Source organism: Erinaceus europaeus, chromosome 9 (genome assembly GCF_950295315.1).
Source record: "Erinaceus europaeus chromosome 9, mEriEur2.1, whole genome shotgun sequence".
NCBI lineage: Eukaryota > Metazoa > Chordata > Mammalia > Eulipotyphla > Erinaceidae > Erinaceus > Erinaceus europaeus.
Window position 1 is genome coordinate 94,615,686 of NC_080170.1, and position 16,793 is coordinate 94,632,478.

At 42.3% G+C, this 16,793-nt stretch overlaps 1 protein-coding gene and 1 long non-coding RNA gene across 8 annotated transcripts in view; one reads left to right on the forward strand and one right to left on the reverse strand.

The window, feature by feature from the left end:
- Window positions 1–1,845: 1,845 nt before the first annotated feature.
- Window positions 1,846–6,433, reverse strand: LOC132540467 (uncharacterized). The gene is made up of 3 exons (XR_009551665.1): window positions 6,222–6,433; window positions 4,941–5,046; window positions 1,846–3,239 (listed from the first exon to the last, which is right to left on the reverse strand). It is a non-coding gene; the product is annotated as an uncharacterized LOC132540467 (long non-coding RNA).
- Window positions 6,434–6,469: 36 nt separating this feature from the next.
- The window catches only part of CD47 (CD47 molecule), an 83,971-nt gene continuing 73,647 nt past the window's right edge, over window positions 6,470–16,793 (forward strand). For 5 of the 7 annotated variants that reach the window (XR_009551662.1, XR_009551664.1, XR_009551663.1 and 2 more), the window contains exon 1: window positions 7,081–7,277. Coding sequence is in view for 4 of the 7 variants with exons in the window: in XM_016187707.2 (XP_016043193.1) it covers window positions 7,232–7,277 (46 nt within the window). In the remaining 3 variants the exon portion in view is untranslated. Of the gene's footprint in view, window positions 6,604–7,080; window positions 7,278–16,793 lie in introns of those variants that run through there. The other 2 variants (XM_060198416.1, XM_016187708.2) reach the window with 2 other exon arrangements.

The following is a 16,793-nucleotide window of genomic DNA, read 5'->3' on the forward strand; positions in this document are numbered from 1 at the left end:
GTCATCTCTCTGCTAGAGAGAGATAGCCTTTATCTGTAACCTTCAGTTCTGGTCCTACCATCCTTCTACTATGAGGCTGTTTCTGTTTCTCATATTTGCCTGACTTGAAGAGCAGGCAAGAGAGATTATTTCCTGCTGCTGAGGTCTGCCTTCTGTTTTCCTAAACCTAATCCATCTCTTCAAATCACACATCAGTATCTTCCAAGTGCTTAACCAGTCTTTGCGCAGAGAGCACAACCCCCTCCCCCAATACTATTCAGTTTTATTTGATTACTGGGACCCCTATGCTTTGATAACTGGGTTAAGTCTACGTCCATACCACCCTGAACACGCCTGATCTTGTCTGATCCCGGAAGATAACTGGGTTAAACTGAAAGAATGTCCTAAGACATTCTGAGCCAAGTATCAGAGATGTGGGTCCCTCTGCATGCAGTCGTCTATGAAGAATACAAAGAGTAAGAGATAATGGGCTGTACTTTGGGTACAGACACACACCTCTACCTTCACCTAACAAACTGCAGGACAACCCACAGTGATCCCCCACGTCTCTGTACCAGTATGTTGTGAGAATTTGGGGAATAATTTCCATCTTTTATGAAGGAGGAGGCCTATTTCACAGTAAAAAAGATGTTGATGGTAATTCTTAATACTGATTATTATGGCATACCAGACACTGCTCTATGTAACTGGAAAAAGTATTAACTAGTTAAATTAACAAGGCAATTTGAAGGGATATTTCTATTACAAATGAGAAAATCAGGGCTCAGAAAGATAATTTATTCAAGATTAACTGGTAGTAAGCAGAAGGAGTTTGTAATTCAAACCAAGGCCAAAGCATTTCTGTATGCTACATATTACAAGATTGCTCTTGGTTGATTCAAAATACACCAAGCCCTTAGATTTTGACTAGAGGCTAGGGGGATAAGAGGCAGATTTGTGGAAAGAAATTAAGATACTTTACAAGCAGCATGAGCAAAGTGTAACAGAAGATTTAGCTAGATTAGCAAAGAGGTTTGGTGGAGGGTTAGTATAAAGAGGAGAAGCAGAGTTGAGAAAGCTTTCTTGGAAGAGGTAATTTTTTGATGTTAAACTTTAAAGATGAATTAGAATTCTCTGGGCTAAAGAAAAAAAAGGGAAATGTAAGGAAGAACATATAAAAATGAAAGCACAGCAGTACTGAAATACAGAGGTGTGTCAAAGTAGAATAGTGCCAGCACAATGACGTCCGTGACTACTACTGTAAAGTGATTGCCCATGGAACAGAAGGTTGTTTGGATCACACTGGCCTATGTTTAATATACAAGAATGTGTGGGGCCAGGCTGTGTGCACCCAGTTAAGCACACATATTACAATGTGCAAGGACCTGGGTTCAAGTCCCTGACTCCCACCTGTAAGGGGACAGTTTCATGAGTGGTGAAGCAGGGTTGCTTGTAGCTCTCTGTCTCTTTCCTTCTCTGTCTTCCCTTCCCCTCTCAATTTCTTTCCACCTCTTTCCAATAAAAAATAAATAAAATATTAAATAAAAAATATCTTTAAAAATTATAAAAAGGAGCATTAAAAAAACTGTTAAAGACATTAAGAAAAGGGATTGGTAAACCAAAAATTGGAAGTCAGTGATGCTAAGAACCTTTGATATGCCAGCTAAGCTTCAGGGATAATTTAATTGTTCTGTTCACAGAAATTTTCTGAATATACCTTTATTCTGGATACTTTGTTATATATATATTAATATTTATTTATTTTCCCTTTTGTTGCCCTTGTTGTTTAACAATGTTGTGGTTATTGATGTCATCATTGTTGGATAGGACAGAGAGAAATGGAGAGAGAAGGAGAAGATGGGGGGGAGAGAAAGATAGACACCTGCAGACCTGCTTCACCGCTTGTGAAGTGACTCCCTTGCAGGTGGGGAGCCGGGGGCTGGAACTGGGATCCTTACTCTGGTCCTTGCACTTTGTGCCACATGTGCTTAACCCGCTGCACCAATGCCTGACTCCTCCTGGATACTTTCTAAGGCACTGAAATAAAGATATAGTTCCTGCCTTTGAGAAGTCCATTCACTCACTCACTCTTTCATTCATCCTTTTAACAATCATTTGTTATCTACCTAGTATATACAAGGTAATGGGCGAGTTGTGAACATGACATCTATGGTTCATATCCTCTCAGTAGGTGTATACTCTAGGCAGGAGTAACTATTAAACAGGAAGATAGTTACATTAACAGATAATTTAATATGGTACCTGATGTGCACCATGCTTAACTGAAATACAAAGAGCATTCAACTTATACTGGAGCTCTCTTGAGGCTTGGTTTACTGTGGCATCTTTTACCATGCACCCACTTCTATAAAAAAGTGCATCTGGCCCTACACAAAGTACAGGCATGTACAACTGCGAGCCAGCTCTCAGGAGTAACAGAAGACAATGCATGGCACTGTATTGTTGGTATGCTTCTAGTTCTGCTTCTGGGATCCCTTCTGTTAAAGTTAATGTTTACCAAACTTCAAACACACACATAAACATGGTCTTCAATACACAAGAAGAAAAACTTTTGTTAGGAAGACATGTCATTTTAAACATGAATTTAGATCTGTACTGTCTTAGTTGTTCGGGGTGTGCGTTGTCCGGCACTGGTCTCTTGTCCAGCTTCACCTCCAGGAAGTGCAGGGTGGGATCACTGCATGGATGTCTGCATATTTTAGCTCCTCTGCCTTCAGAGCCGAGCTGGGGATCTCGGCCAGGGGGCCCAGTCCCAGCAGGGAGCCCACGGTCTCTGGATGGTCTGGGATCTGCTCAGACTTCATAGCAGGAGGGCGGGTGGGCTGGCCGTGCAGAGAGCGAGGGCCGAGGCGCCCCGAGGCGGGAGCCAGGATGGGCTGCAGCTCTGCCTGCCATGCCCGCCGGCCTTCTCCCGGCGGCCAAGCAGCGTGGAGGGATCCCACACCCAACGCCCTGAGTCACGTGGAGGCGAGCAGGCTCCGGCGGGCAGAAACCAGAGTGTGAAGAGCAAAGTGTTCCAGAGACAGAGAAACTGTCTCATGAAGAAAGGGCAGAGGCCTTTGGAAACCTCTTCATAAGCAGAAAAGCAGCCCATAGTGGATAGGTAGCCAAAAGGCTTCACTTATCTGGAAGATGGGCAGGTCAGGCCCCATGTTGGACGCCATTTGTCAGTCAAAGTTCAGGGCGCCAGTATGCCGGGCTAGCTTCGCAGTGGGAGACAGACGACCAGGGACACATGGCTGAGCGGAGAAGCAATATTTCTTTATTCACGAGCGAACAGTTCAAAAACTAATCTAATCTAATCACAACCCAATTCTGTCCTGCTTCTCTCTCCTCTAGCAGAAGAGTCAGGAACCAAGGAAGTATGTAGGATAGGGGGTGGGGAGAAGGAAGAAGTGCGAACTAGCAAGGACTAAACCAAAATCTCCCAGAGGCAGGGGGAGTGAGACCAAACCAATGTAACAGAATGACCATGTAAATAGACCATAATGTCTAGCAATGTAACAGAAGGGATCCCAGAAACAGAACTAGAAGTATACCAACACTGTATGGCACACCAACACGGGGCAAAACATTTCTATTGAAAAGAAAATGGCCCTCCTCTCTAAGAACAACTCTATCAATAAGTCATCAGTTAATATTTCAATCCTGACTATGTAGTAGGATGTAAATCCAGTCTGAAGAGGAATATTTAAGTAGGTTACTACTAAAACTGAAAGTGAATGCAAGGGAGACTAGATCATGACATGAGAAAGAGACGTGAACATTTTCATTGGCTGTAGTGTCAATCCAACCACACAGCCTCCTTAAACTTGAGTGATCAAGTGTCACTTAGCTCATCTATAAAAGGAAATGACAGTGATGATTGTTTTGGGCTTATAAGTTCATCCATTTGTAAGGAGTAACTAACACATATTTGCTATAATAGGGTAAAAAGGAAAAGCAGAGAAGGAGAAAAAAGAAGAGTTGGCCATAATTAAAAGAAGTATTACATTTATCTATGGGTAGAGGGCTTATTATCATTGTTTATCTTGTTTCCTCATCTCTAAAGTGGACATTATAATCCTTACTCCATAATTGGTATCAAGATCAATATAGGAAATATAGCCAATGTGCATTATCTCTATTCCTTTTTAAGATATTATTGGGGAGGGTTGATTCTAGTATAGCTGTTAACACATCAGTACAATTATCATCTCCTAGTGATACGTATTTGCAAAACATACCTACCCCTTATTCAGGTCCTTTTCTACCATCATGTATCAGGACCTCCAAGGTCACTTGGTTCTCCACTTCCCTCTAACTCTCCTCCCTCAGAGTCTCATGCTTTGCAGCAATACACCAAAACCAGTCTAAATTTTACTTTGTATTTTCTGTTTCTGTCCTTATTTCTTAAGGTTCACCCATGAGTGAGATCATCTGGTATTCACTGTTTTCATTTTGACTTATTTCATTTAACATGATCCCTTGAAACTCCATCCAAGATGAGGTGAAGGAAATGACTTCCTTATTTTTAACAGCTGAGTAGTATTTCATTGTGCACATATTCCATAACTTTTTCTTTTTTTGTTACTCTTTTTTTTAAATTGTTGTAGTAGTTATTATTATTGTTGTTATTGATGTTGTCATTGTTAGATAGGACAGAGAGAAATGGAGAGAGGAGGGGAAGACAAGGGGAGAGAAAGATAGACACCTGCAGACCTGCTTCACCACCTGTGAAGCGACTCCCCTACAGACGGGAAGCGGGGCTCAAACTAGGATCCTTATGAGGGTCCTTGCGCTTCACACAATGTGCGTTTAACCCGCTGCGCTACCCCCGGACTCCCATTCCATAACTTTCTTAGTCACTCACCATCTGTTGCTGGGCATCCGGGTTACAAACTGTGCTATGAACACAGATGTTCATAGAGATCTCTTGCTTCCTTTGGATATATTATTACTATTATTATTTCAGTTCTAATATGCATTATTTCTGTCCTTCCAACCAAGAAATTCTTCACATGAAGTTAGATGAGCTCAAAAATCAAAATAAGAACACTTGAAAACCTTAAATGAGAACAGAATGTAAGGTGGTTTGACGGTGATGAAAGCTTAGCTGAAGAAGATAACCAAACCCACGGAGATTGTGTTGGGTTGTGTTCCCTGAAATAGGTTTCCTCCTGACCCACCAATAAAATATATCACAGCTAGACTCAAAAAGTTAGTGGTGGTCACCACGGAGACTTTTTAGCTGATTTACTCAATCCACATATTCTATCAGTCTACTTGACCACTTAGCTATAGCAACTTCCAGTACAAACTAGAGCATCACCCAGTTTCTACCTCAGAAAATGGGGGGGGATAATTCTTCTTAGTCACTCTTTGGGGTGTATGTGTGTGTGTGTGTGTGTGTTTCATCTCATGGACAGCTGACAGCCTTATTTAGCCAACCAGCTGCGTTGTAATACACAATGTCCCAAATGCTCAAAGTCTGGTGGATGATTCTTTTGTATCCCCATAAGCAGCAGTTGCAGGGGAATCGACCAGTCCCTCTGGTAGCCTGGGGGTGTCAAAGCTGCTTTCCAAATCGTTACCACCATAATTATCCACCATTGTTTTAGTGAGATATTTGCTAGGCAATTGTTTTTCTTTCTTTAATCATTAAAAAAACAATCAAATTTCACTGGAGCAATGTTCACCTCGAATCACATTAACACATTTATTTATTAACCCCCTTCTGTTTGCCCAGTTCAGTGGGAAGTCTTGGAAGAGGGACAATCAAAATATTTCATCAGCTTTTAAAAAACTGATAATGCTATGAGGAAAAGCTTTACATGAGTAAAAATTCTAGGGGAAAGTTAGCACAGAATGGCACATTTCTTTCCTGGATTTTATTTCGAGGTGGCAGGGTGCAGGGGTATTGTGATGGGTGACTGCTTTCTTTTGCACCAAGTAACAAAAACAATCAAGAGAGCAGACAGAAAATGCATCCTATTAAGAGTAGCCATCAGAGCCTGACTTTTTGACAAGAGATCCATCATTTAGGATAAATGCTAAAGGTAGTTTTAAAAAGGCATTTGCTTCTGGTTGACTGATGTGGCCTGTGTGACTAAGTGAGACATTCGAAGGCCTGTCTATGTTTTGGCTTAGAGTTACATTTGGAACCCATTTTTCAAGAAAGCCAACCCCAAACAGCTCCTCAGGGCTGCACAAGGGGAGGCCACTAACCCTATCTATCCAACCTTAGCTGGATGGGAGGTCTTGGTGCTGCAGGCTCCTGTTTGCACTCCAGCCTGTGAGGTCCTCCAGGTTGGTTTCCATGTCAGCCGCATCTCTAGGAGCTCACCACCAGGGTTGCACAGTGTTTGTTCAACCCTGTTCAAAGAACGAAAACACTGGGGGGGGGGGGGGGAGAAAAAAGCCAAGCCAGGGGAGAAAGAGGAACAACAACAAGTAAAAAAAACTCCACGAAAACAAAAGGTGCGGGCGGGTGGAAGCAACGAGGGGCAGCTCCCCGCGAGCCCCACCGCCGGCCCCGCACGCGCCCCCTGGCTCCCCGACGGCGCGTAGGAAGTGGAGAGACGCCCCCGCGCGGCGCGCGCTCCGATGGGGGAGGACTCGGAGGTGAGGGGTCGGCGCCGCTCGCGCGCGGACGTTAAGCCTCCGGGAAAGAGAGAGAGGGAGGTCGGGGGCGGCTGCAGGGCGGAGGTCCAGAGGCCTGGGTGAGCGATTCCAGTGGGGCTCCTGGGAGTCGCAGCCAGAGAGCACAAAACGGGGTGGGGGGTGGGGCAGAGTGCAAGGGAATGAGACTGGGAGGGTTTGGGCGCTGGGGGAACTTGTGCAGTGCGTAGCAACACACGCTCAGCCTCCAGTGGCGGCTGAGGACGCGAACCGAGACCCGAGAGGCTGCCTGTCACAGTGTTACGGGGCGTGAGCAGGAAGCCTGGCACGCAGCGGCACCCGGACCGCGGCTGAGCAGGTTCCTGAGCGAGCGGGCGGGCGGGAGGGCGGGGACTGCAGCGCGTCAACGGCGGCGGCAGAGGGGCGTAGGCGAGGGCGAGTGTGCGTGCGCGGCTCTCGCCGGGTGTGTGTGTGTGGGGGACACGAGAGCGCGCGTGCGCGCGGCCAAGCTCCTGGGCGTCTGGTTCTGCTAGTGACAGGCGGGCGGTCGCTGACGCGGTGGCCGATCTCGCCTGTGAAGGCTGTTCCTGACACCTGCGGCGGCCGTGGCGACCCTGCGGCGGGTACGAAGATGTGGCCCCTGGTGGTGGCGCTGCTGCTGGGCTCTGCGTGTTGCGGTGAGTGTCCCCGCGTCGGGCTCTGCGGCTGGAGTCGCGACGCCCCCGCGGCGCCCCCGCCGGCGAGTGGGCTGCACCCCGGGCTGCCCCGCGGCGTCCTAGAGGCCCCCCCCCCCGCACTCCCCAAGATGTGGGTGCTCTTTTCCCCTTTCTCTCCTTCCTCTCCCCTTTGGGTGAGAGCGGGGCACAACTCCTTCCCCTCCCGCTCTCTGGCTCCGGGCTCACAAGCCAAAGGGAGATTCCAAATCGTGTACCTCGCGCAAAAATTAACTGTAAAAAAAAAAAAAAAAGAAAAGAAAAAAGGCGCGTCCGGAGGTTAGGCGGTGAAGGCGTTTAGGGTTCCCTCTCCTTTGCACCCTGTTCTTACTTGGTGCTTAAATGCGGGTTTTTTTGTCTGTTTGTTTTCTGTTTTTCTTTGCTTGGCAGGGGGATGCAGGAGGGAGAGTGGGAGGGCCGGGGCCTCTGGCGATGGAAGTGCGCATTTTGGCGAAGTCTGCCAGGCCGGGTGGCTCCTGGGTCTGCCCTCCCTCATCAACACGGGAGTTGAGGACGCAGTCAAGTTTCGTTTCCGACCCAGCATTTATTTCATCAGCAGAACCCCTGCGCTCCGCCGGCCTTTTTCACCCTGGAAAGAAGCTTCCTGGAAACTCTTTTTTTTTTTTTTTCCGAAACCCCTATATCCCATCAACCACTTAAATATTTATTTTAAATAGCTTTTTAAGTGCCCCCACCCCCCACAATATGGGAAAGCTGTTTAAAAACCACATTTTAAGTGGAAAAGGAAGACAATAACCTCTTGTCAAAACATTTTTTTTTTTCAGCACAGTGGGATTTGATGTCTTTCCACTGCCAGAGGGGTTTTTAGAACTCCTCCCCCTTGCCCGCCAGCGTTGGGAATCTTTCCCCTTTTTGAAAGGACCTGTGCTTTGTCTGTAACAACTGAAAGATTAGGAAACCCCCCCCCCCTTTTAAAAAGAATCTCAACAGCGCGCCCTTCACATTTTGCATCAGTAGAGCCTTCTGTATAGAACTTGCTGTAAGATTCAGAATTGAGTTTGAGTAACAGCAACAATTATGTGCTATAATTAATCCTACGGTGGTAAGAATTAGATTTTCAACTGGTTATTAGCTTTACGGTGCTGTTTATAATGGTTTGTGACTTCAAGCAGTTTCTAAGATGCTTTAAAGTCCTTGCTTGTCACTTTGTCTCCTCTGAAACATTCCGAGATGTTGGAGCTATTGATAGTTATTCTAGTATGTTTAGGATTCTGTTAGATAAGGTAATATTTACTGTCATCGTCACTTGTGCCCATTTTATTTCTGTAGCTATAAGTGAAATAGTACTCCCCCCATACCTGTTCTATGAAAAATACTTCATATGGTATCAAATTATGAATTTATAATAAAATATCAGTATTTTAAGCCATTAACATCAGAATCGGTTGAATAATGACAAGGAAATCAGGTACTGTTTTAAAAATAAGGGTCTATTACAAGAGAACTAGAAAGAATTGTTACAATAGCTTGGGGAAAAGGAATTCTGCTAGGCCTTCTTGAGAAATACTTACATCACATCTGATTAGTACTCATTTTCATACAGTATTGATGTGCTTCCATCCTTATCGAGTCACAGGATTCTGAATTTATGGTACTTTCTTTTATTTAGTTGATAATAGCCTTTAAAAAAGCAAAATAGAAGCATTATGTGTTTTGGATTCTGTTAACTTCTGACTGTAACACAGTGTTTGCCCTAATATATAGTGAATTTTTTGGTGGTTTAGTATGTATTTTTAAAAGGAAGAACATATATGAATAGTGTTAACAATCTCCGAGCACAAGTAGTTACAAACCAGGATATTTAGGAGACTGAATTTAGACTCTCGAACATGCAAGAAAATCTTGAATGTATATGCTTATATATACTGAAGTTTTATTTTACTTTTAATTACAAATGACTGGTAATGAAAGTAATTTTCTGGTAGTCACTATAGTTTTAGTTTACCTTTGTACTAGGAGTTGTTATCTGAAATGTTCTTTCCATCTGAATACAGGCAAACTGCAACCCCTGTACTGGTTTACAGAGATGCAGGATGGATTACTATGCTTATTTCCTCCCCCACATCCCATATGTCCAATTATACTTTGTTTAAAAGCACATCAACAGTTTTAGTGGTTCTCACTAACTGGCAAACAATACCTCGCCCTCCAAAATGACAGTGATGTGAACTGCTTTTTCTGTGGCTGAATGGCTTTTCTTAGTTCAAAAATGAGTTTAAAAATCAAGGGCACCAATGATTAAATTAAGAACATTTTTCATTGTCTGAGTTTAGAGTAATTTGTCATGCTTAAGTAAAAATGTTTTCCTTTCTCTTAAAGAATATATTACTTGTAAATACAAGTTGCCATTTTAAGGAAGTAAGTGCCTATTTAAAAGTACTTATTTATGGGGCCTCCTCAGCAGTCTAGAGGCAGCATGCTAAAGCATTACACTAAATGCCTACCATTAGGACACTTGCTCATGCTGTCATATGTACCAGGCAGATGTTTTATCTTTGCCACTCAGTTTGGTAATGGAGCTTTGAAAGGCCAGGTTCTAAAGATGAAAAATAGGTATTTTTCTCCCCAAACTAACAGATACTCTATATGCAAGACTCACTCATTGTTAAATGTTAAATATCCATAACATTAATTCAACTGTAGCTTGTATAAGCATTATTTATAATACATTAGTGTTGTTTATGTACAATGCTTGTTAACTACCTTATGTTTTAGACTCCTGCAGTCAGCTCTTTATACAGGATAAAAATTTCTTCTGTATTTTTGTGCCTCAGCCTAATATAATACAGTCTTGGGTTGTCACAGAGCTACTTTCACTTTTTGTGTAAGTACAGATGTTTCTTTTGTGAGAGGAGAATAATGGTGAGGATCAGTTTTGCTAAACTTATTGCAGCCCTAAAGTAAAAAATGTTGAGCAACTAGGAAATATAATTATGATGTGCCTAGACTAAGACAAAAGAACTTTTTTTCTTTTCTCTTTCTGCTTACCTGCAGTCAAAATAAGAGTTACAAGACATAACCTCTTTTGAATATTTCATTCCATATTCATGGAGCAGCAGTACAAGATTCAGAATCTGAGTGCCTTCAGAGTTTGAGATTTAGGCTAGATGGGCCTGGGAGATGGCACGGTGAGTAGGGCACTCACCTTGAATATATGAGGTCTAGAGCTCAGTCTCCCCCACAAGCCACGTGCCAGAGTGGTGCTTAGGAGAGTAAATGTGCATATTTGAATACTCATCACATTTAACTGACAAGGCAAGGGATTTTGCAAGTACAGGGTCTGTCAAAATTATTTTTCTATTACAAGCATGTATAAATTCATGCACTATGCTCCTAATACTTTGCAGTGCCTTCTTGGGTGTGTAGATGAATTTAAGATTGTGTGCCTCTTAATAGCTCCAAAAGTAATAATTTTTAGAGATTAGGGGTGGCTGTTATTGTTACCTTACATAGAAACTGAGAGGCAGAGAGAAAGAGGGAAAGAGACCACAGCATAGGAGTTTCCTTCAGTGCAGTGGGGGCCAGGCTGGAACCTGGGTCATGTGCACAACAAAGCAGCACCCTGTCCACGTGAGCTATTTCAGTGGCCCTTTTTGTCTTGATTCCCCCATTGGTGCTTAATTTGAGTGCCTGATAAGGCCATAATTCTGGGGGAGTTACTGATTTTACCTTGTAATTTTAGTTCAACCACTTCCATTTTTATAAGGTCATTTTTAAACACAGTGAGAAGGATAACTGAGTCAGAATTAAGAAGCTTATGAATACCCCACTTTATTTACCCTGGGACATACTTAGTTTACCAGATCTTCCTTTTTGTTCCCAATTTTCATCCAATTCATTGTGAGCCTCCAGTTCTAGGGGCTAAATCTGATGATAAAATTTGGTAGGATTCATCTCTGGCAGGTATCTTAACTTGCAAGCTTTTCTTTGTTTACCTTAGTGACTGTTCAGGTTTTCTACCCCATTCCTGAACATCATTTCTGAGTAGATAATTAACTTCCTACTCCACTGCAAAAAATAGTGATGTGTGGTGTGGACTCTTTGTCAACTTTCCTCCCACCATTACTAAACTTATCTGTAATATCTTAAGCAATCTCCATCTCATTCTTTTCCTTCACCCAGTTCCAGAGAAATACCTATCCACCTTTCTCAGGAAAGGGCTACCTGCCTTTCACTTCTATCACTTTGGAGACTTGCCCAACAATCTTAATTCTTCAGCCTTGTGTCACTGGTCTCCTCTCTCTCTCTCTCTCTCTCCCCTCCCCTCCCCTCCCCTCCCCTCCCTCCCTCTCTCCTTCTCTCCCTCTCCCTCTTGATTTCTTCAACTTTTTTTCATATTAAAAACAAGAAAAACCAAACATTCTCTCTTGTCTCTACTTCCACACTCTATGCTATTATTGTCTCTTCCTTCTGCTTTCTTACACGTACAAATTTATTGAAAGTGAATCATTGCATCTTCTTTCTCCTTCTGATCTCACCTGTCTGTTGACATCTTACAAATGAAGAAATTAATGAGAGGCTGGGCAGTGGCACACTTGGTAGAGCAGACATGTTACCATGTGCAAGGACCCAGGTTCAAGCCTCCAGTCTTTGCCTGCAAGGGGGAAGCTTCCTGAAATGCAAAGCAGTGTTGCAAGTGTCTTGTCTTTTTCTCTCTATTTCTATCTCCCCTCTCCCCTCTCAATTTCTATCTCTACCCAATAAATTAATACATAATGTATAACTAATGATGGGTGGGGGAGCAGGCGTGTGAGCCTGGTTGATCACACATGTTACAGTGTTCAAGGACCTGGGTTTTAGCCCCTAGTCCCCATCTGCCAGGCTGATTCAAGCTCCATGAGTGGTGAAGTAGTGCTGCAGGTCTCTTTCTCCCTTCCTCCCAACCTATCTCCCCTTCCCTCTCAACTTCTCTGTCTCTATCCTAAATAAGTAAGTAAACATATTTTTAAATCTTTATATATTTATTGGGTAGAGATAGGCAGAAATTGAGGGGGAGTGGGAGAGGGTACAGCTGTAGTGCAGCAGGTTAAGTACATATAGTGTGAAGCACAAGGACCGGTTTAAGGATCCAGATTTGAGCCCCCAGCTCCTCACTTGCATAGGGGTTGCCTCACAGGCAGTGAGGAGAATCTGCAGATGCCTGTCTTTCTCTCCCCCTCTCTGTCTTCCCCTCCTCTCTCGATTTCCCTCTGTCCTGTCCAACAATAATAGCAATGGCAAGAATAACATTAACTGCAACACAAATGGGGAAAATGTCCTCCTTTGTAGTATAGGCACCAAGCCCCAGCTATAACCCTGAAGGCAAGAAAAAAAAAAAAGAGGAAGGGGGAGATAAAGAGAGAGAAAGAGAAAGAGCCACCTGCAGCATTGCTTCACCACCATTTGTGAAGCTTTCCCCCTACAGGTAGGGACCAGGGGCTTAAAGCCAGGCAGATTGCACACTGTGACATGTGCACTCAACCAAGTGCACCTCCACCCAACCCCATAAATAAAAAATATTTTTTTTAAAAAAAAAGAAACTAATGATGGAATTTTCAGTTTAGAGGCTGTTTTCACTCAACCTACTAAATAACCGATTATTCCAAATTAAGACTCTCCCTTCATGTCTGCCCTGGCGTTCTTTACTGTTTCACTTATTTCTGTCACTTCTCTTTCTCACTTCCTTGGTTTATTGCTTTTCAACTATTTGCTTCATAATTACTGGTGTTCCCCAACGTTTTATTTTCCGTTACTTCCTCTATTTGCTTTGCAATGACTCTCTGGGCAGTCTTATTTATGCTCATGATTTCAATTGCCATCTGTTTTCTTACTTATTTCTAGGTATTTGTAGCTCCTAGCTTTCTTATTAAGTATCAGTCCATATGTCCTGGGGTCTCATAGACATCTCCATTTCATTGTCCCATACTCCCATCTACTCAGTATTGAAAGGGCATTTCCTTTACATCTCCTCAGTTACTTTTCTCTATAGTAATTCGCAACCAAACTAGTTATGCGTGCACATAGACTTGACTTAGCAGCTCATTTCTCCCCTTTTCTTCCTCATTGCATATATCTGACTAACATTAGTTTTATTTCTTTGTCTTTAAGGTTACTGCCACTTGTCGATCTCCTCTCCAGTTGTCATTTTCCTGCAGATGATATTCAAGGCAGTCTTTAAAAAATTTTTTAGCCATTAGAGTTATTGCTGAATCTTTTAATTTTGCATAATGCCACCATTACCGCAGTCATTCACTCATTGTCTGTCTCCCTTTCTCTGTGTGTCTTTTTTTAAAGATAGAGGTTGAGAGACAGAGACGGAAAGAAACACAGAAAAGGAGAGAGAGAGAGAGAGAGAGACCCCACAGTACTGCTTCACTGCTTGTGAAAACTTGCCTGTGCAGGTGCTCCCATGTGGTGGCTGGGGGCTTGAACCCATGTCCTCATGCATGAGTCATCTTTTGGCTCCTATAATATTTTAAACCCTCTTTTCCTTGAGTTCGCCAGAATAATCTTTTATTTTCTGTTACTCATTTTCTTCACTTCTAACATGTTAATTATTCTGTCTCTAAAGCTCTTCCTTTCCTATAACATTTAAATTCATCTTTAAGGCCCAGTTTAAACATAACTGTCTAAGGAGATCACTCTTACATACACAGTGTAATTTTTAGAGAATAGCTGATTGAAATTTTTATTGAAATATTAATATGAAGCTTCATGATTCTTTACTCAGGTTTTTATAAGTGAGAAACAGTGGAACCATGAAAAAGAACGTGGATCCTCTCTGATATGTTTCCTCAGAATTCATCCTTTAAACTCTTTTACATTCATAAGAATATATCGAGTCCCAGGCCAGGCGGTTGTGTTCTTGGTTGAGCACACACATTACTATGCACAGGGAGCCAGGTTCCCATGTTTGTACCCCTGTTCCACTCGTGCAGGGGAGGAGAGTTTCATGTACAGTGAATCAGATCTGCAGGTGTCTGCCTCCCCCCCCCCATATATGTATCCCTCTCAATTTCTTTATCATATAGAATAGAGGGAAACAAGAAGGTAAAAATGGCCACCTGGAGGGTGGAGGTAGATAGCATAATGGTTATGCAAAGAGACTGTCATGCCTGAGGCTCCAAAGTTCCAGGTTCAATCCTCTGCACTACCATAATCCAGAGCTGAGTAGTGCTCTGGTTAAAAAAAAAAAAAAAAAAAAAAAAAAAAAGCCATCGGGAGCAGTAGATTTATAGTGCGGTACAAAGCCCCAGAGATAACCCTGGTGATGATGATGATATAAAATATCAAAGAAAAAATATATATTGAGTCCTATCTTGGACTAGAGCCATAGGATACCAAATTATGACTTCATCATTGCTTTTCTACTTTTTGGGCTTAGTGGAAAGATCAGTTAATTAAAACAGTAACTATAAGATTTGATAGTAGGTACTTAGCACTTGAACAGGGTGCCTTGGGAACGATAAAGAGGGGATGAATTCAGTTGAATAGTGGTAGGAAGGAGAACAAGATTAAACATGCTTTCAGAAACTATTACCTGTATATATATGCTATATATTGTTATATATTACCTGTGCTATAAGAAACTGTATTTGTTATAGCATTTGTTATGTATATGAAAGGTACTGTGGTCAAAGAATAATGTTATTTTATTAAATATTAAAAAGATTTCTTCAAGTAGTCTGGAGAACTCCTAGAAGACTAGAAGTGGACCTACCCTATGACCCTGCAGTTCTTATTCTGGGGATATATCCCAAAGAACCAAACAAAACCATCCTAACAGATTTGTGTATACCTATATTCATGGCAGCACAATTTGGAAGAATTTTTTTATTATCTTTATTTTATTTATGGGATAAGGACAGCTAGAAATTGAGAGGGAAGGGGCTGATAGGGAGAGACAGAGAGACACCTGCAACACTGCTTCACCACTTGCAAAACAATCCCCCTGCAGGTGGGGACTGAGGGCTTGAACTTGGGTCTTTGTACATTGTAGTATGTACACTCAGTCAGGCCCCAGCCACACAATTTGTAATAGCCAAAACCTAGAAGCAACTCAGGTGTCCAATAACAGATGAGTGGCTGAGTAAGTTGTGGTCTGTATACACAATGGAATACTACTCAGCTATAAAAAATGGTGAATTCACCTTCTTCACCCCATCTTGGATGGAGCTTGAAAGAATCATGTTAAGTGAGCTCAGACAGTGAAGAAGGAATATGGGATGATCTCACTCATAGACAAAATTTGAAAAATAAGAACAGAAGAAAAAAACACAAAGCAGAACTTGTATGTTGTTTTTCTTCTCTTTTTCTTTTTTCTTTTGCATCCAGGGTTATTGCTGCTGCTAGGTGCCTGCACTACAAATCCACCACTCCTGGCAGATGCCCCCCCCCCCATTTTATTGGTTAGGACAGAGAGAAATTGAGAGGGAAGGGTAGATAGAGAGGGAAAGAGAGAAAGATAAACACCTGCAGACCTGTTTCACTGCTTGTGAAGTGCCCCCCTGCAGGCAGGGAGCTGGGGACTTGAATTTGGATCTTTGTGCAGTCCTTGCACTTAGTATGATACACACTTAACTGGATGTGCCAGTGCCCAGCCCCCTGTCTCTTTCTGTGTCTGTCTGAAAGAAAAAAAAAAATCTCAGTATGTTTGCCAGGAGTGCGAAAGCCCTGGCAATGACCAAAAAGAAACAAATTAAGAAATAAAAAAAACAAACAAAAACCACTAATATTTACTGTGAGTTAAAAAATAGAGTCAATAGATAAACTTTGAATGAAGTGGTAGGAATTGTCAGCTCCTAAAATTATTCATACAGGGACCAGGCATTGCCTCACCCTATAGTGTACAAATGTTACTATGTATAAGAATTTGGGTTCAACCTCCCTGTCCTTACCTGCAGAGGGAGAGCTTCGTGGAGTGCTGTAGCAGTGCTGCAGGTATCTCTCATCGTCCCTTTCTATATTCCCCTTCCTTCTTGACTTTTCTTTGTTTCTATCCAATAAATAAAACAAAACAAGTAAAGTAAAATAATTTTCCTGTTACTTTGATCTGTAATTCTTGTATCACTAAGATTATATTCATATATCCTTAACTAATTTAGACTGCTAAAGGCATATCAGAATGTTCTCATGCTAGTTATATGTTTTTTTTTTTAATTTGTCCTCTTTATTTTATTTATTTTTGCCACCAGGTTAATGTTGGAACCTGGTGTTTGCATGTCTTCATTGTTGCCACCAATCTTTTTTTATTTTAATTTTTTATTAGTGATTTAGTGATGTTTAACAAGATTGTAAGATAACGGGGAACAATTCCACACAATTACCACCACCAGAGTTCCATGTCTCATTCCCTCCATTGGAAGCTTCCCTATTCTTTATTGCTATGGGAGTCTGGAACAATTTTTTCCCTCCCAGGGTTATCTCTGGGCCTAGGTGCCTGCAATACAAATCCACTGCTCTTGGAGGCCATTTTTCCCC